The sequence below is a fragment of the Manis pentadactyla genome, chromosome 4 (genome assembly GCF_030020395.1).
Source record: "Manis pentadactyla isolate mManPen7 chromosome 4, mManPen7.hap1, whole genome shotgun sequence".
Lineage (NCBI taxonomy): Eukaryota > Metazoa > Chordata > Mammalia > Pholidota > Manidae > Manis > Manis pentadactyla.
In genome coordinates this window covers 55,380,040-55,399,946 of record NC_080022.1, presented here as the reverse complement: position 1 = coordinate 55,399,946, position 19,907 = coordinate 55,380,040, and the positions used below count along the sequence as shown (strand labels likewise).

At 39.1% G+C, this 19,907-nt stretch overlaps 1 protein-coding gene across 9 annotated transcripts in view; it reads right to left on the bottom strand.

The window, feature by feature from the left end:
* The window catches only part of SGIP1 (SH3GL interacting endocytic adaptor 1), a 190,060-nt gene that overhangs the window by 74,247 nt on the left and 95,906 nt on the right, over window positions 1–19,907 (bottom strand). Inside the window, exons 7-8 of one of the 9 annotated variants that reach the window (XM_057500298.1) lie at window positions 6,302–6,313; window positions 1,275–1,286 (exon numbers count right to left, since the gene is read on the bottom strand). The exons of the other annotated variants lie outside the window; for them this stretch is intronic. Coding sequence (XP_057356281.1) covers window positions 1,275–1,286; window positions 6,302–6,313 — 24 coding nt within the window. The remainder of the gene's footprint in view (window positions 1–1,274; window positions 1,287–6,301; window positions 6,314–19,907) is intronic. 9 annotated transcript variants of the gene reach the window in all.

Sequence of the window (19,907 nt, the reverse complement as noted above, 5' to 3'; positions counted from 1 at the left end):
AGGAACAGATATTCTAATGATCAGCAGCAAGTCTGCAGGAACAGAAAAGAAAGTCCCGTTGTCGGCTGGGTCCAGCATGCAGATCGTTGATGGCCTTGATATTGCAGCACAACAAATCCAGCACAAGATTACAGTGAGGTCGATCACACAAACCACATCCAAGAGAAAAGCTCACTGAATTACAGAATCTTCTCACCAAGTGATCATCTTCCTCCTAGCCACGGTTGTCCTTCTATGTGTACTGTGAATACATTTCCTTCATTTTGAACTTGAAAGAGTTAATTCACTCTTTCTTTAAAAAAAAAAAAAGAGTGACCTGCCATGATCTGAGATGTGACATAGCTACTGGGTTGGGATCCTCCACACCTGGAGAACAGTCCCTGCAGCTGTTTGTATTGATCACCAGCTGTGTGGTTTGAACACAGAGCCACCACCATGTCAGCAGGGGCAGAGGATTTGCCTTAAATAATCATTGATTAAGCATGCGGGCACAGGCCTGGGGATATTTCAGAGGGCATTGTCTTCAGCTCATGTGCCCTCTCCAAAGACTGACCAGGCAGATGGAGGTCAGTCCAAACAAAGGAAAGATCTTTCTTTTTGTTGTTTTAAATTCATCATGCTTTTTACCTGAGGAAAATGACAGATTTCATTTTGAACAATGCAGACTAATACTGCTTTGTCTTCAGTGATGGAATATGAAATTACGTGATGGCCTAGAAATACTGACTTGAAAGCATGTCTCTTCATCCCAAGATGACAATTATGATTATGAATTATTATGTATTGGTGTAGGCTGACCGATGTAAGTTACGGTCCAGGGACTTATTTTAAATTCAGGCTTAAAAACAACCTGGTTTAAAAAATATTTCCTTACTTCCCTTATAGTTTTCTTATTCTTTGCTATCACTGTGCTATAAACTTCTATGCTGCTTTCTGGTTAATCTCCAGACCTTGCACACACACACACACACACACACACACACACACACACACACACACACACACACACACACACACACACACACTTTTCAAATTAAGCACTAGGAGTTGGGATACCTATGTGCTGATTTACTTTGTTACGAAAAAGTGCTCTGATAATCCTAAAATATGCTCTTAACACTTAGAGAACCAGAGGCTTTCAACCAGTAAACCCAGTTCAACTGCCTCATTCATACTGGGCTATCACAAATTTAATGGGAAGCCAACTTGGCCACCTTGCCCTGGCAACAGTTTTCTCTATACATGTTCAAGGTAAAAATGTTGAGAGTTCTTACCGGGCTGCGCCTCTGTGATCAGCAAAAAGGAAGAGAGAAGAGACACCTAGTCAGAGAATGATGGATCAGTCAACAGGCTTGGGTAACGGACTTCATAAACAGCTGAGCAAACATACACTCCAAGTGGTCCGGCCAAAGGAAGACAGACAGTCATTGTGTTTGTGGCTTATTTAAACCATAAGAGAATTATCCATTGTAAAATACTAATGGGGATATATTAGTTTCAGTTATGTGTACACAAGAACAAAGCAGAAACATACAAGAAGACTTTACTGACAGCTTCTAACATCTCCTCATAAGGTGTTTTTCTCCAGACAATGTGGGGAGTTTGAGAGAATAGGCAGTGCAGGGACCCCCACACCACAGGGTGTAACGAAATACCACAGGCATGATGAATTTTTACATGACTAGGGTCTAAACTGGAGCCTCCAAAAATCAGAGAGCAGGCTTAGAGAGACCTCTTCTTTGCCTGGCTCTCTTTAGTGTTCTGCGTAATGAGTACTGATGACATTTTTTTATTTTTGCAAGTATCTGTTCTTGGTGTGGTGATTTGGGCAGCCTCTGCCAATGGGTAGGAAGGTGATGGGGAAGATGAGGAGCCACTGACAAGCACAGGTGGGAATAATGAAACCTGTCCAGCACCACAGAACACTGGTGGGCCAGATGATGTCTAGAAAAACACAACAAGCAGACATACAACTTCTTTCTCTCACTCCTCGAACCTTGATTATGGCTGCTATCAATTTACTCCAGCAATCTCTGATCACTCTTCCTCTTTAGGAGTTTTCTGCAGTAACAAGAATGACTATAATATGAGTGGGGAAAGAGATGTTGCTGAGTTTCACTCTCAGGATATGGGGTAGCGCATGAAGTCACCAGAGGCTGCCTGGGACCCAGTATTTGTCAAATCACAAAATCTGGGCCAGAAGCATAAACACAAAAGTGTCTGGAAAGTTGCTCAAATGAACCTCCAGAACAGAGACAGGAAACAAGAACCTATAGTCTTTTATACCTGGGAAGCCTCTGTGGCTACCTAGTCCAACTGCCTTTATGATCCAAGAGCAAAGTGAGGATCTGCGAACACAGCTAGTAAACGGCTGGAACCAGAGACAGAGTTTAGATCTCTGTTCTCCCATTCTCATGTTCTTTCCAGGACCATGAGTTGACATTGTTGAGGGTCTCCTAAAGAGAACCAGGAATGGTTACTTCTTGTTTTGAATGTTTTGTAACAACTCACTACTTTAGAAATATTTATTCAACTTTACTTGTAATATTTTAGACTTTATTATTTGCCTAACTTTTCAGGGGCTGCTCCATACTGATCCCACCTTTCTTATAAATCTGTCCATATGCATGAATGCAATTTATATAAAATAAGAAAAATATGCTTATGAATATGAATTTCTGGGCATAAACTCTTTTACTAATGCATACATTATTTTGAGAGAAGCTCACTCTTTTATATTAAGACTTAGACTTTATAATTCTTTAATGACCTGACTAAAGTTCTCTAAAGAAGGAACTGGAGGAATTTATGATTCTTGCTTCAAGTTCATGGCAAGCGATTCACATTTAAAACTAGCATAAATGACAGCAAAGGGGATTAAAAGTGACACAAATTCCCCCAAGATGAAATTGTGAGAAATAAAGCAAAATAAAATGCAAATTGCAACCATATAGAAGCAGAGCCTTAAATTCAAAGAAACTTTATTATTTTGAGATTATAGGGAACACTTCTCAAAATAACTCTACCCAAATTAAGTCATATCATAACTCATTTCCAATGAGTTACAAACCTATATTTTTAATCAATAGTTCCTTTTTGTATTTTCTATAGTAAAAGACAACATCACAGATAGTATTTTGGAAACTTCAGTTTCAAAATGTCTTCATTAAAGAACAGTTGTTCAAATTCATGTAGTTACAAGCTTACTAGCCAGAATCCAGAAGATCAGCTAGAAGCTGATGAAGGTCAGACCCAGAAAGCCTCAGGGTCTCTAATTAAGAGCTATCTGAAACAAAACTCCAGAAGTAAAACCGAAGGGCTATATATATGTTAATTATCACCATTAGCGTTCATAGAGCACCTGTACATTCTGCTGAACAATCTGCAGAACAAAGGATAGCAAAATTTTTATTAGCCAGGAGGGGAGAGTCTTTGCCTCTTAAGTTTTATGTTACTCTTTCTCCTGTCATTTCCCAGTAATTTTGAAGTCATTAGTACTCTGTCTTCATGCTCCTCATATACAGAATTTGCTTAAAAGGTGGAGGGAAACTCATTTAGTATCTGGTCTTGATATATTCTCTAAGTTGAACACTTTGTGTTGAGTTGCTAACTCAAGAGTGTACAGGGCAAGGAGAAGGGTGCTGTGCGTTGAGGGTATGTGTATTTCACAAAGCTTTAGGGACCTGACCACTACTCACGTGCACCTGTTCCTGTGATGCAAAAACTGGGGCCTAGTGCTGCCAGGTCTTCAGATTTGTCAAGAGAAGGTGTACATCTCGATCTTTGAAAAAATTCAAATATTCTGGTATTTAAGTGTGGGCTACGATTGTTTATAACTGCACAACCAAAGAAAACACCTTGTTGAAAATCCTCAGGTGCCAATTTGTCTCTGACTATAGACATTTGTATTACACATAATAACCTCTCAGTAAATTTTATTTACCATTCTTACTTCACTGGATTTACTCAGATGGAGACTTTGCAATTGATCCATTCATTTTCTAAACAAACTAATGTTCAATTCCTAGATTTCTCTTGATTTTCTGGTGCATTCTGGGGAAGGTTTGGAAAAGCATTTTGTTTTTCCCTCTACATTTATTTTGATGTTCAAATAAGAGATAACTCTTACTTTGTATTTTGAGGCTATTTTCAAGGTGGGAATATACTATTAATTTATGCCTTGGTCACTAGAATGAAGAGGTTTGGTTAGAACACATTGTATTTATAAAATTTTATAATTTGTAATATGAATATGCCTCCCTAAAAGAAAATATTCTAGGCTATGTCTTCACAATCCCCACAGTGTCCTTATTCTACACCAGCTTTGTTTCGTTATTTTTGCACAAAAGGATTAATTTAAATTCAGCTAACTAGGATACCTCAGTCTTAGCCAATGTGGGTAAGTGTTTTAAGATGTTTATAAAAAGAAGGTATAACCAAACACAATCTGTCTTGCTCATCAAAATCACTAAATAACCAACCTCAGGTTTTTAAGCTTTACAACATCCTCATTTGCTAAATTCAGTGCTTTGGGGAAACAGAGGAAAATGTATGAAAAGCTACAAAACACCAAATATTTTTTTATACAGTCTAGTCATAGCCAATTCAGTGATTCATGTTAGAGAATTTTCTAGGAAAGAATTAGAATATATGATCATTATGCTTATTATTATGATCCCAGCCAATATTCAAATTTGCTTTTAAATGCTTAGTGTTATGACAAAATATCTAGCTTGCACCTATTTGTCCCCCCATTCTAGGTGTTTGTCTACATTTAAACTTGTTCCTATATATATTTCAAGTCAGATTGCAGTGAATACTTATTATATCAGTAGGACTTAGTCAGGATGATCTTAAACTCCATTTGAGAAGAGAAACAGAGTGCCTGTTACTAAGCAAGATTCATTAAGAGTTGACCAGATTGAGCAATCGACAAGATGGACATTCAAAAGAAAAATGAGGCATAGGAGTGGGCGAAAGACTCATTTTTAAAGACACACAGCTAAAAACTGAAAGGTAGTACTTGTGGTTAAAATTGCTCTAAGGACAACAGGAGGAAAACCAGTGAGGAACAGAGAATTTTTAGTCACCACAGGTAAACTTCAGGCCACACAGTCCAGTCAATACTTGAAATGGACAAATTTAGATAATTCAGAGAAACATTCAGGGTCAAGAATAAATGAAAGTGGCAAAATATAAAGAAAGGCTTCTTCAGCACACCAATAATACTGTGTACCAGGTAGCATGTCTTACACAGTTGGTTCTCAATTACTCAGAAGCTGTTTAGTGATACTACTAAGTGCGTTTTAGTTTTGGAAACAAAAAGACGTTGGATCTGTATTTTCATAAATTGTAATATTTTGATCCCATTTTTTTGTTCTTCTGGTGTTGTCTTCACCTCCTGCTTCCTGGCATGTGGACCTGCTGCAAGTGCAGAACATCCTGCGATTCCGGCAATACCCTGCAGGAGGGGCAGAGACGGCGGCTTGGGCCCATGGGCAGGACAGCACTTACTGCAGCCTCCACTTAGGTGCGTTAGAAAGAACCAGTCAACAAACCAGTGGAAAGGTCATCTGTGTCAGCCATGCATTGGCATCCTGGGAACATATTCCCAATAAACCAGGCAGCAGAGCAGTTTTTGCCTTTTATTATTTTTTTTGTAAACTTGTTTCATTATTGCTCTAAAATGAAAAAAAAGGTGTAGGTACATCATATCAGATTTGTGCTGCCACGAAATATCATCCAGTGGTACTAAAAAAAGGCCATGTAAAAGGTTATTGCAGCCTGTAAAAGTCATCTTTTTCTGTCTCTGATGACTCCAGAAGGGGATGTATTTCTAATTAACACACACACCAAAAGACAATTTCCCTCTTCTAGGCCAGCTTCACAAATGTTCATTCAGGACGGATGCTATCGTGTGGTACGTTAAACCAAAAATTAACTTAAGAAATGTTTGCATAGTTCATGGTGTGTATATGTGGCTTGATGAATGCAAGTGGAAGCTGCAACAAAGGAAACTTAATACCTAAAATATTTGATCATATGCTTGTAACTGAGGCAGAATCTTCACAAAATTACCCTGTGGCCCTTAATAACAGGCTTGTAAAGTCACTTAGCAACCAACTTCCTTTCTTCCCCCTGGGGCATAATTAGACCTTATCCTGGTTCACAAAGGTATGTTTTTAAAATTCAAAATCTTGTTTAGGTGTTAAACACAGTCAGTCATTAGATATGCAGATGATGAAAATAACAGAATAAATAATGCTTGTCCAGAATGTGGAAAGGACTTGTTATTTCTTACCGGACTTTTCCTCTAAAAGTGTAGGCATGGGGAGAAAAAGAAAGAGAAAACCAGAGAGGTAAAATATATTTTCAAGAATAGCTCAAAGCTCAGAATAACTGTACTGAAAGCAGTTCTCCAAATGCTCTTATAAATGGTCAGACCTAGGCTGCTGGCTTGAGTTTGAGGGGTAGATCACCCCCAAATATGCCACACTGACATAGCTGTAAGCGCTTGAAAAACAGCAAATGCAGGATGAAGCTTTTTCGGAATTCCCCTCATTTCTAAAGATAAATACTCCAGAAGGAAATCAATTGTCATAAATCCCCTTCTCAGAAGTGTCATTACTAAGGAAGGCTGACTCTCATCAAGGAGAGACCAGAAGCTGACCACACCCAGGCATATTTGTCACAAATTATCATACTTTCCATCAACTCTTCTAAGGCACATACATCTGTCCTAAAAGTCATTGACTCTCCCGTAAGAGGCCTACCCCCTCTTCCCTTCCACTATTAAGGTGGCATTTAATCCTGAATTCTAAAGCTGTCTCCTTGAGTTACTCATTTTTCCTGGGTGTCTCCCATACATATATGAGGTACACATATTAATAAACTTCTATTTGTTTTTCTCTTGTTAATCTTTTTGTTAGAGTCCCAGCTGAAAATCTAAATAGGTAGAGAAAGTTCTGCCTTACAAATTCAAGGTAGAGAAGGCATTGGTTTGACCTCCATTTGAGCACATCCTAAACTCTCTTTTGAATGGTTTACTTTTAGCAAATAAATTTTGCCTTGAAAATAGAAAATGAGGCTTTGTAATACTGTAATAGGAGTTGGAAAAGCCATCAATACACTGCAGCCAAGCATGGTCATGAAATTAAAACACGAGATTTTCCAGAAACTCCAACCTTGTCCAGAAGACAAGACATCTCACAAGACATCCTGACGAGAACCATCAATTCTTTCAGCCCATCTTTAATTTCTTTCCACTACCCGTGGATTACAAATTGCTTTCCTGGTGAGTGGTCCCTGGCTCCTCGAATGCTCTTTAATTCCTCAGCATGTGCCTTAGTGAGGCCCTCATCTCTTGCTGACAGAGGTACTTCCTCCATGGGCTGTCTCCATGTGCTTCCCAGCCAGTGGTCCCATTTCCAGTTTCATCTTCTAAATCCACTTTTTTGCACTATCCTCAGGATTTTCTTTTCCAAAAATAGTCAAGTGTATACATTACTCTGCAAAAACTCCCTATTATTCAGAAAGTAGAATACAAGCTTCATTCCGTCATGTAATGCCTTCAGGACAGGCTCCAGCTTGCCCACGCACCCTTGCGCGGCTGCTTCCATTGTATGAGACCTACTAATAGCTGCAGAGGCTCCTTGACAGCTGATCGTGCACATGCTCACACACTTCTGTGCCTACTTCTCAAGCTGCTTCTTTAGCCTTTGAAGCCTTCTTCCTCTCTCTTAATTAGTCTCAATCATTCTTCAAGGCCAGTAACAATTCTTCCATGAGGCTGTCCCCAAGCTTCCCGGTTAGAATAAATTGTTCCTCTCTCTTGTTTGGTCACAGCACATTCTTTTTGTTCAAAATAATAAGCCCATATTGAAGGCCTTTCTATTTGCCTGGCATTTATTAGCCTAAGCGAAAACAATTGCTAGTATACTTTTTGTAGTTCTTATCTTGTTCTATATTATTTAGGTGTCTTCACTTAATTTTATCTCACAGTAATCATTATGAGTAGATTGTTTCAAGCCCCAAATGTAGTGCTAGGCACATAGTAGGCACTCAATGCATGTTTATGAACTCTTCTTTGGGGGGCATTAAAACACTATAAAATGTTTAAAGCACAGTGTCTTTTAAAGTATAGAAAGATGAATTGCTCTCTGAAATATGGTTGAATTGTGTATAGCCCAAAGGATGTGGTCCCAGTGTAATGGTTCCTTAACTAGATCCTAGAAATGTGTTACCTAGCTTCTACTTAGTGAGCTTGGGTGCTAATATGTGTAACAAAGGCTCCAAGGAAGCTGCACAACTTTGCACAAACATTAGTTAGGGCTATGAGATCAGATCTCCAGGGTGGACTGTTCTCCTATAGCAAGAAATCCATGTGTCAGAGTAACTGAGGGCCAAGATAGGGGCCATATAGTTGGTGCTGCCTTCAGACTGAGATCCTTGGTAAATAGCACAGAGAAATGAAAATTATTAAGGACCAAGTCCTCAATCTACAGACAAAAATAATTTTGGGGTTAAAATCAAATCTCTTCAAAGGAATTACTATGGAAGGAGGAGCACAAGTTTTTATATATTCAAATTGCTTAGCCCCTTATGTTCTAGATGCCTTTGAGCAAACTATACTGTGCCTCAATCCCATAATTTGTAAAGTAGGGATGATCACTACCTTGTAGAATTGTTGTGAGGACTAAACAACGTAGATGTTACTGACAGCTAACATTTCCTGAGAACTTACTATTGTTTTACCCTATGCAGTTGGTGTCTTTATTATCTCTAATTTACCAGTGAGGGAAAGGAAGCTCAGATGAGTTCCAGGGTCAGATGCTTACAAGGGAGCAGAGCTGGGACTGGATCTCAGCATGTCTAACCCCAGAGTCTGGTCAGGGTGGGCTCAGCCCAAGTCCTCTCAACAGTTTGAACCCTCTTTCAGGGCCTTATCAGCTGTGGGATCTGGTAACAACAGACTTAAAAGCCCACAGACCATAGAGCCTGGAAAATAATATTGGATCTTTCCAATGGAAAGATTTAAATAGATCATGCCTGTCTGTTATAGCAGGTATCAGAGAACAAGCCTTTCAGAAAGTTAGCGTTTCTAGGTATGGTTTCAAATACTGGAATTAAACTGATTATAAGGTAATCAGAAAAAAGGTCTCAACCTTTTTTCTAGAATTAAATGAGTTTTATTAAGTTAATCAGAATCAGAAGAATAAACATAAACACACAAACGTTCATTTCTCCCCACTCTTCCCACTTCAAACCACACGATGATCAAACCATCTTTATTCATTATGTTGTTTTACTTGTTAGAAGCTACCAACACCTATGGCTACGGTCTCTTGGCTTAAGGGTTTCTTTAGAATGTTAAACAAATAAAGAGAAAACATGACAAGATAATTCCCTTTGGGGAGGACAAGGGTATTTCTTGATTTAAAATGAGCTAATAGCAACAGATTAGTTTCTTAATTACGGGAAAGATAATAACTGGAAAAAAGATGATACTTCCAGGTACACTTGAAAAAAGACAGAGAGTAAGTGAATTTTTTGACTAGACAATACCTAACCACTGAATCATCTCTAGATGCAGGGATTTTCCTGTCCTATAGTCTAAGAAAATAAAATTCTCTAATTTGCAAGCCTTGCTGAAAGGCAGCTCATCCTTACCCCAGATCACTTTCTAGTGCAAGTCATTCAGGTCAGGTCTTGTTGAAGCCTACATTTCTGCATGAGGGTCTAGAGATCCACAATATTTAAAACAGACTTCTGTTTAAGACCCAGAGCCAAAGCTAACAGAGGTGAATGGAGAAAATATAAAATAGAGTTTCAGTGATCTTTACATGGAGGTTTTGTGTTCTAAATACATCCCTGCCCTCTTAACAAGGAACTGAGCTGCCAAGAGAAATTTTAGCATCAAGCTTCAGAGAGTGGGATCAAGACATAAAAAGCCTGGTGAAATCTGTAAGCTTTTTAAGAGTTGACAGTTGCTTAACCTTAAAACTACTCCCTTTCAGTTATGGATGAGTAGTCAAATATTTACAAATAGGATTACTGATTCACTTATAAGGCCGTTAACAGATGTTTATTAAGTACCTAATAAAGACCAGGCACTCTTCTAGGTACGTTAGTGCACAAAACAAAAGGAACAATATAAAAAAGCTTCAATCAGCCTATTTTGGGGAGCAGGGGAAGGAGATGGATAATAACTAAAAAAATATACAAAACAAGCAAAATATTTAGTATTTTAGAAGATGACTAATGAAATTTTTTAAAGTAGATCAAATAAAGGAGTTTGGGAATGCCAGGGTAGAGAGTTTTGTGATTTTTAAATAAGGTGATTAGGGTAGGCCTCATTAAGAATGTGACTTTAGCAAAAGTTGAGAGGGAGGTCACAAGGCACTGTTCTGGGAGAAGGGGCACAGCCAGGAGCCAGGGAGGAGTGGAACGAGAGGGAAGAGTGGCAGGTGTTGGTGTGGAGTTGGGGGAGTCTCCACCCTCAGGCTCTCAACGGCCACTGTAAGGATTCTGGCTTCCCTCTGGGCCTGTTATTGCCTTATGCAGGGCATAAGGTTTATGCCTGTTACTGATCAGCAGTTCTCAGGCAGGGATGTTCAGTAACTCGATTGCTGAGAAGAGGCATGGATGAAACAAATGAAACAATTATCGGACAATTCCTGGCTGTGACATATGCTGTTGTTTTTCATTACTCCTTGGAAGTTTACTTTGATTTCTCATGTACCACGTTAAAAAAATTAAATAAAGATGAGCTTCAAATAGTCAAGCAGGTGAAAATGGAGTTTAAGTTTGGCGAAATGGAGAGAGGCCAGTCCATCTTGCCTTCCCTCTGAGTTGACCACTTGAGGACAAGCAACTCAGGACTGGCTCGCAGGCCTCTCTGCCCCACTGCCATGCTGGTAACTGACTCAAAAGGTTCCTGAGGTCTGTGGGCAGTTAGCGACTGTCCTTCAGACACATATAAAAGACAGAAAGAAATTTCATGTTCATTCTGTCAAATGATATTTCCCTCAGTCACCAAGAGAACATTTTCTAAAACAACTAAAAAGTGCATTCACAGTGTAGATTATTTCTGGCACTAAAAAGATCTCTTTTAAAGGACAAAGGATAGACACTTTTTTCTCACAGTAATATACTTACTTTTATCCTATTCTTTATACTTATTTTTATACTATTACTCATATGTTTATACAAACTCCTTAATATAAAAATAAATGTAATAGTTTAAGAAAGATAATATAGTGTCTAACAGTGAGTGAAGCCTGAGACTTAGGATGAGAAAACAGACATCTCACTGGGGATGTGTAGGAAGAGGGGAAGAGAATTATGAAAAAACTTATACCCATGGAAAAGCAAGAACATACTAATAAACTTTAGAAATGAGCCTCATCCGTCTAATAATGAAGAAAACTTGGTTGAACTGAAGGGAAAAAAAATCAAAGAAATTGAAATTGAGAACCACAGATTTGCTTTCTTTATGAAATACTGCGAAGGATAGAAGTTGCGCTGTATCACAGGGAAATACCAAGTTCCATACAATTTTGCACAGTGAGGAGCAGCTATTTGTCCAATGAACCAACAAGTGTTTTCTCAGTACCTACTATGTGCCATTAAGTATTGCAGGCTCTTGAGGAAAGGCCCTAGTAAGGAAAGAGTAAGAATCTATAACTTTTGGAGGCAGGATTAGTTGTCACAAATACTACACTTACTGAATTGTTCACAGCTGTGTTTTTGTTACAAATATTTTCCAAATTGACTGCTTGTTTACAGAGCCTGCTCTACCCTGATTATGGCCCTTAGCTAATAGAAATAGTTTTAAATTTTAAACTCTATACCAGTTGGACTAATACTACCAAGCTAGAAGACCTGGAAGATACAAAAATTAGCCTTTTTGTTTTTTAATTAGCATTGTAATTAAAAGCATATAATTCAAGAATTCATGATCTCTGGGTAAGAATATCCTAACATTGAAGAATTTGGAGTTACAGAAGGAAATTTTAATACTTACGCCCTAGAATGGAAAGCAAAATACCATGCACTCAGCAGGTACAACCAATATTAATTGGGGAAATAATGCCAAAGGTGATCCAGACTGAACTCGTATTTCCTCCGTTTTCAAGGAGATCAAAATAGACAACAAACCCAGGATTTCTTCTCATCAGCATAGGATGGGCACAAAAGGTTTGGAAAAATGATATTTTTATTTTAAAGGTCAGGAAATGAAATCAACAGAGATTTTCCAAGGGGAAAAATTTAGTAGTGAAGGAAAGAACAAACACATATCAGATATGAAACTAATTTTTCTGCAGACAGCCCATGGTTTATTATAATGCAGTAAAAGGAACAATGTATTTTGAAAAAAGGAAGGTCCCACCCATTTTCCCACCTATCCTTCTCTACAAGGCCTGGAAAAATAAAGTTACATCTCATAGACCAGTACTGGATGATTTGGGCCAGGCTGTCTGCAGCTCTGTCAAAAGGGGATTCTCAGACTACATCTGGGATATGGGATCCACTTGCAATGTTTACTGAGGGTGTGCAATGGGGGAGGTGGCAGTTTATATCCCCCAAGTTTGCTCTCCCTGGTCTAGACCTAATATGAATCATGTTTGCCCTATGAAGCTCTCCGTAATGAGTAGAACCCAAGCTGAGCCTCTTCCCTCCAATTTGCTGTACTTGAGGTCTGGGCTGGGCACTTAGTATCAGAATGCATGCCATCTTTAGCCTCCTCTTGCACTGAACAGCATTTGTGCACAGCATGTGAATACCAGGGTGTAGGAGACTGGAGCTCTCCTCCCCCACTGATGACTGTTTTTACTGAACTCAATGGGGTGCTGAACCTTCTGTCAAAGTGAGGACAGGAAAGGGGGCGGTGTTACCAAGCAGCAGTGAATTCGTGGATTTTACTCTTTGGCAGGCTAATTTGGGGATGGGAGGGTGGGTGGGCCACCTGGAATAGGCAAATAGTACCAGACTGCCTCCAGTTCAGCGCTGTCTCCCCCTCCCCATGTTTTTTGATCAAGTAGCACCACTATGCATTGCAAATCCAGAAACAAGATTAAACTAATTCCTCTTTCAAAACTCCAAGTCAAATTCTTTAATTCCCATATCACTGAATTTTACAGGGGAAGGGGAGGAGGCACTAGCATGAACGCCAGAGTAGGTCAACTCCTACTCTCACATCATTTCTGTCAGCCATCCTCTCCTTGACTTTGCTGAAGTCCTCCCTTGCTGTTTTTATTTTCTTTCCACCTCCCACAAGTCTCTTAATTTAAGGAATAGGAAAGCAGAGCTGAAAAGGAAATTGATACTTATAGAACCCTTCCTGAGTGACAGGCACTGAAGTGGGCATTTTGCAACATTATCTCATGTCCTCTTTACATCAGTCCTTGGAAGGTGGATGCTCATGTTTCCATTTTACAGACTTGGGATCTGAGGCTCCAAGTTAAGGAAGTTGCCAGTGGACAAGTCTAAGATAGACTCCAAAGCCTGTATTCTTCTTACTTAACTGATGTCCTTCAAGGAAATGTTCTCTTTCTTGGCTCCTTGAGGAATCCCCAAACTGTCCCTAAACAAACAGCTTCCCACAGAGATTCTTGGGTCATAATATACAGCAGACAGGGATCTTAAAGATAACTGAATGAAAGACCCTTAGTTTGTAGATGAGAAAACATCCTATGCTTTTAACTTAGTAGAAAGGAGGCAGATACTAGAGTTCAATCTTGGCCCTTGAACTTTTAGCAGCCTCTTGATCTTTCTGAGTTAGTTTCTTCTGTAAATGGGGTGATGACCACCTCCTTGTCCACTTAATAGTGTGGCTACTCATTCCATCTTTCTGGTCATAAAGGCATTTATAGAACGTAGACCATTATTATAATGAACCACCGACATTAAAGACTACTTGCTGATTGATTGGGGGAACTGAAATATATAAGCCATATAGAAATGATGTGTCATTCCTTAACATTTAAAACAAAGGTGCATGAAGTCTTAACATAAAATGAGAGAATTTGAATAAACTAGAAATCACATATGACACAACAGCAATGAAGCCTGACTGACCTGTCTGCTCAGTCTTTGCTCTCCTGTTATGTGGAATGACACTCAAAGTACCGAGGAAGGAGCGTCTGTAGACTGACTGGGAAGAAAGCCTGGAAGGTGTGCTTCTGAGCTGGGATCACGGGCCCTGTAGTGCCATCAAACTGACAGCCTTCATGGGGTATGTACTCAGAAATTATATGAAAAATGTTTTGGATGAGCTAATGAAGTTTCAATTTTTCCCCTGGAAAGACAGCCAATAGCTTTCATTAAAAGGAATAGACATACACACACACACAAACACACACATATATGTACATACCACTATATACATAGTGGTAATCTAGAGTTCTAAACCAGAAACCAGACCCTCTGGGTTTATATCCCAGCAACTTCCCTTACTAGCTATGACATCCTAGGTGTGTTAATTACTCCTTTCATCCCTCAATTTTCTCATCTGTAAAATGCGGATAATAACAGTACACATCTCATAGAGTTGTTGTGGGGATAAATGAGTTAATACATGTGAAGCACATGACATAGCATTAAACTTCCACAGCTGCCATATGAACATCATCACCATCTTTAAGTTCTTAAAGTAGTTGGTGACCGGAAGGATGTTTACAAGTATTCACCATGAAGTACTCTATTTTCCTGATTAACAATAGCACCTTCTTTGGACCTTACATACATAAATTTACTTACAAAGTACAAGCACTTTACATGATCCCTTCTTTAATTTCTACAAGAATCTTATGAGTGGGTAGTATTATTAACCTCTTTTTATATCTGATTTAGCCTTGACTGAAGTGTAAAGGTTTAAATAACTTTCCCAGGGTCACATGGATAATGAATGCAAAGCTAGAATGCAAACTTAGGTTTGATGTACTCCAGGGCCAAAATTCTTAGTCAGTACCGAACTGGACACTTTAGGTACAGACAACATCTGGAAGTAAGGCAGCAATGATTCTTGGCTCACAGAGAGCAAAATAAAAGAATCAATGGCAACACATGAGAAAAGATGATATTGCAGCAAGAATTAAACCAGTCAGTGTTTGTCTTCTCACTTTCACGAAAGCTCTGAGATCAGCAGATTCCTAAGTACTCAGGGAGCAAAGCACAGGGCTGAGGATGTGTCGCAGATAGCGCCCCCTGAGGAGAAATGGAGCTGTCTACATACGGGACCTTGGGAGGGGTGAGGAAGCCGGGACCCCCTGAGAGGGAGGCCAACAGGGGGCTGACTGCAGAAGACCTTATCTTCAATCAGGAACCTGAAGTGAAGGCATGCAAGGGATTTGCACCACAAGGGGATGTTCAACTTCTGTGGGCTGCCAGCAACATTGGTTACATACTGTTTTCTGATAATTTATAGGCAGAGTGTTAGCAAGAAGACTGGACAAAGTCTGTCCAAATACTTCTGATATTAGACCTCAGTGCTTGAATGCCACATGGAAGGTGTTCACCAAATATTTGGTGAATTGATTTGAAGGGGTGTGGGAAATGATATCAATTCTCCATGAAATAAATTTAGTGGGGGATACACAATACAGCATCCTACTGTGAATATTTGCCTTCAATAGTCTTCTGAGGAAGCACCATACTTGTCCAGATTTTGAGGTTATTCAAAACAATTTAGGAAAACTTCCGGATTTCCTCTAAAACCAGTTCATAGGCATCACAAAAAAAGTTCTTCTATTAATTGTTCTAGCTTTCTGCACAGGGTAATTACCGGTCTTGGCTCTAAATGACTGGCTATTCGGGTTTCCTGATTTATCACTGTTAATAATATTCTTTAAAATGTGCCCTAGGCTTTGCAGATAATTCTACCAATGAAATAATCTCTGAATGTAGTATCTTTAATAAGTACGTTCAACCTTCACAATAGCCCTGTGAAATAGGCATGAGAATTATCTTCATTTATAGATGGAGAAACCAAAGCATAGGTTTTGAACTTACCCAAGGCAACCTAATTAAGAGGTAGTTGTTTAATTGTGATATTATTGGAATAAATCTCTATTTCCATTCCCTCAAATTATCTTAAATGGAATTATATTCAGTTGTATGTTGAATTCTCATTTTGTTGTTTTGTAAGGGCAAATTTTCCTTATACTCCATTATTTAATTTAGCTCCTTTTAGAAAAAAAATTTATTTTTTAAGAACAAAGCCATTCTTAGAAGATGTAATGAAGGCTTGCTTTTATCCTGAATGTAAGGAGTGTGGTATAAAGGGAAGCAAACAGCAGAACTACTCATCCAATACTATGCTTCTATATCCTCCTCTAGGGGGAATGATCTTCAACATTGTGCTTGCAGGAAGAGATAGGCATCCCAACAACCACCTTATAGAGTAGGTGTTCCTTATACACATTTTAGACCTGAAGAAACTGAGACTCAAACAGGTTTAAGAAACTTGCCCAAGCAATACTGTTAGCAAGAGGTTGAGTTCAGATCTATCAGATTCCAATGTTTTTCCCACTGTACATCAATTCTTTTAGGGAATAATCACAATGTTTATCTTTCTGTTTAAAGAAATATTAATCACAAATGGCCAATATGAAAAAAAAAAGACAGACTTAAAAGTATGTCCTCTGAGACATGGATCAGATTTCATTCAGAATTAAAGTCTAAGAGAGGCAAGAGATCCCCAAGCTCCTACAGCATTCAAGCCTTGAGATACAGACATATCATAGTCCAGGACATGAAAACACAGAAGGCTTTTAGGACAGGAAATAGTAAATGGGGAAGGAAAGCCATGACTCACAATATGGGAGAAAAAATAAGATTAAAAAAAATATATATATATATATCTTTGCTAGTGTGATGATTAATTATATATGTAGCTCGACTTGCCATGGGGAACCCAGATCAAACTTTATTTCTTGGTGTTTCTTTTGAGATTTTTTCTTGATGAGATTAGCACTTTAATTGGTGGGCTTGGTAAAGTAGATCACCCTCCCTATATGGGTGGGCATTATACAATCTATTGAGGGCCTGAACAGAACAAAAGGCAGAGGGAGGTGGGATTCACCCTTTCCCTGATGCACTGTTTGAGCTGGGACATCTCCCCGTCCTCTCTGCTGTCAGACGGAGATCCACACCGTCAGCACCCCTGGTCCCCTCAGCTGATTTACACCACCAACTTTCCTGGGTCTCCAGTTTGCAGACAACACAGAGTGAAACTTCAGCCGCCCTAATCATGTGAACCAATTTCTCACAACACATCTCTTTATAGATACACACACACACACACACACACACACACACACACACACACACACACTCCCCCTGCTGGCTCTGTTTCTCTGGGGAACCCTGGCTAAACAACTGGTAATGAAGAACTAACAATTATGCATCAGACATTGTTACTACTATTGATTTAGTCATTGATTAAATAATTGAGTGCCTGGTGTGTGCCATGCATTGTGCTAAGCACAGGGGACAAAAAGTCAAAGATTTGACCCTGCCAGACACCAATAATAATTTGCACAAAAACTCAATAAGGACTATTATTATCATCACTTTACATTTTATATAATGTACAAAATTATAATCATGGGGCTTATCTAAGGTCACATAGGTACAGAACAATTACACGGCTTATCTAAGTTCATCTAGGCAGAACAAGTGGACCTGGGCCTGGAGCCCAGGCCTGTCTGAATGCATGTGCTATGCAATTTCTGTTACCATTCAGCTGCCTCCTATTAAGCCAAAATTCTAGAACAAATTATTTAAACAGACAGCCAGAAAATACTTGGAAAAGAAGGTGATAACCCTAGGTGCCAACATAAAGAAATAGTCATGGCACACTAAACCCATTACTCTCTCTGAAAGGTTCCTGGTTGGTAGACCTAGGCACAGCTGTCGGCATTCCATGCCTCTCAGATTCCTCGTTGTGATTCATGACATTTCCATCACTGGTTTGAACAAAATGGAACTATTTGGCCAGGATGGGAACACAGGTGTATCCTCGTATGGTGAGTGAGGGAGCTGAAGTGTGTTATCAGTGGATAGATGTACAACTGGGAAGTAGTGACATGACACATTGCTCTCCTTGGCCTGGTCCTGTTCACATATTTGTTCACTCACGCGCTCATACACACAAGCATTTATTGAATGGTAATGATATCAAAGGTCCTAAGTCAGGGACAGGGAATTCACAGTAGATACCAAAACATACCATGACAGCTTCAGCTGTCAGCACTTCCAGATCTGCCTCAGCTGCAGAGAGCTGCATCACTCAAGGTCACCCCCCTTCTTAGCCTGTCCACATCAGAGCACAGATTGATAGAGCAGTGTAAAGGTTTCCATCTCAGCCGAACTCAGGACAGCTCTGAAGGACCATTCTAGCTCTAGATTTCCCCACAGCTTAGGGATCAGCTTTTGGGCACGCAAACAGTTTAACTTCTCCCTCTGCCCACCCTACCCCACCAGTGCCGAGTCCAATATCACTCTTTAACAAACATCCATGTACTAAATTTGGAGTTGGAAATCAGCCGGCTTCACAGAAAACCTGTTGGAAAAAGGAGGGGCTTTGCCCTTTCTTCATTCTCTAAACAGCACCACTACGACCAACGACAGAATTTACACAGAGACAGCATTTGTGTTTAATACTTTTCTTTCAACAATGGAACAGCCTGCCTCAAAAAGCAGTTAAGTTTGTAAGATTACCATTGGAAGGGTCTGTATCAACCAAACAAATTGGCATTTTAATGAAATTTGTTTCTGTCATTCTGCTCTGGGCTGGCATGCAGCATAGCATCACTGTTATTTATAAGTTTTTAAAAGGAAACTTCTAGATGCAATAGGTTCTGGTAATAATTTGAAGGTAAACAGGAAAAAGAAATCAAATTTCCTAATGAACTCCCCAAAGTAATCTAAGATTATTTAAAACAGTGGCAAAAACTGTCAGTGCCTACCAATATCCAGTCACTCCTTTATCTTTTAGTAACAGAACTCTGATTTTAGGTGGTTAAATGTCTATCTAGCCCCAAACTACATTTCCCAGACTTCCTTTCAGCTAATATGGCCATGTGACTAAATTATGGGCAGGGGAATCTGAGGGGCAGCAATGTGTGTACTTCTGAGTTAAATTCTTAAAGGAAACCATTGCCTTTTATTTTCTCTTTCCTCCGTCCCAAGGCTGGAACATAGAGATGACTGGTGGTGATAAGGAAGTCACACCCTTAGAAAAGTGGAGCAATAATATAGAAAGTTCTGGGCTCTATGACCCCTGGAGTAGGATTCTATTACCCAGCTGGACTGCCTACCATCTTTGACTTTTATATGCAGGAGAAGTAAACCACTTATTTTGTCTAAGTTATTAGTATTTTGGTCTCTATTAAAACAGCTCTACCAATATTCTAACATGCACAGATGCCAAATCAACAACTAAAACCTGGGTGCTGTTGACTCTTTGCCATCAGCAGGGCATCTTATCAGGAGACTACAACATGATAAGGTTAGAAATTAACACCTTTTTTTCTGTAAGTTAACCTCTGCATCATTTCCTCTTCAATTTTTGGTGCTCTGCCTTCTCCTGGCCCATATTATGTCCTATTTCTACATAAAAATCAAGAGCCAAGGCAAGATCTGGATTGAAATTTTATGTTTATGTGCCTATGAAGTTGGATTTTTTGAAAGCTATTAAAGCCCTGATTTTCTATGTTGCTGAAGTTTTGTTTTGGGGATGAGTAATTCTCAGATAGGTTTATAGTGTATATACATGTAAATATATATGATTCATTCATTCATTATTCATTTCATTCATCTATTGAGTAATTTGACCATTTAGTGTATATAAGGAAACTATTCAAATAAAATAAAAACCAATTTATAGTAAGAAATATTAAATG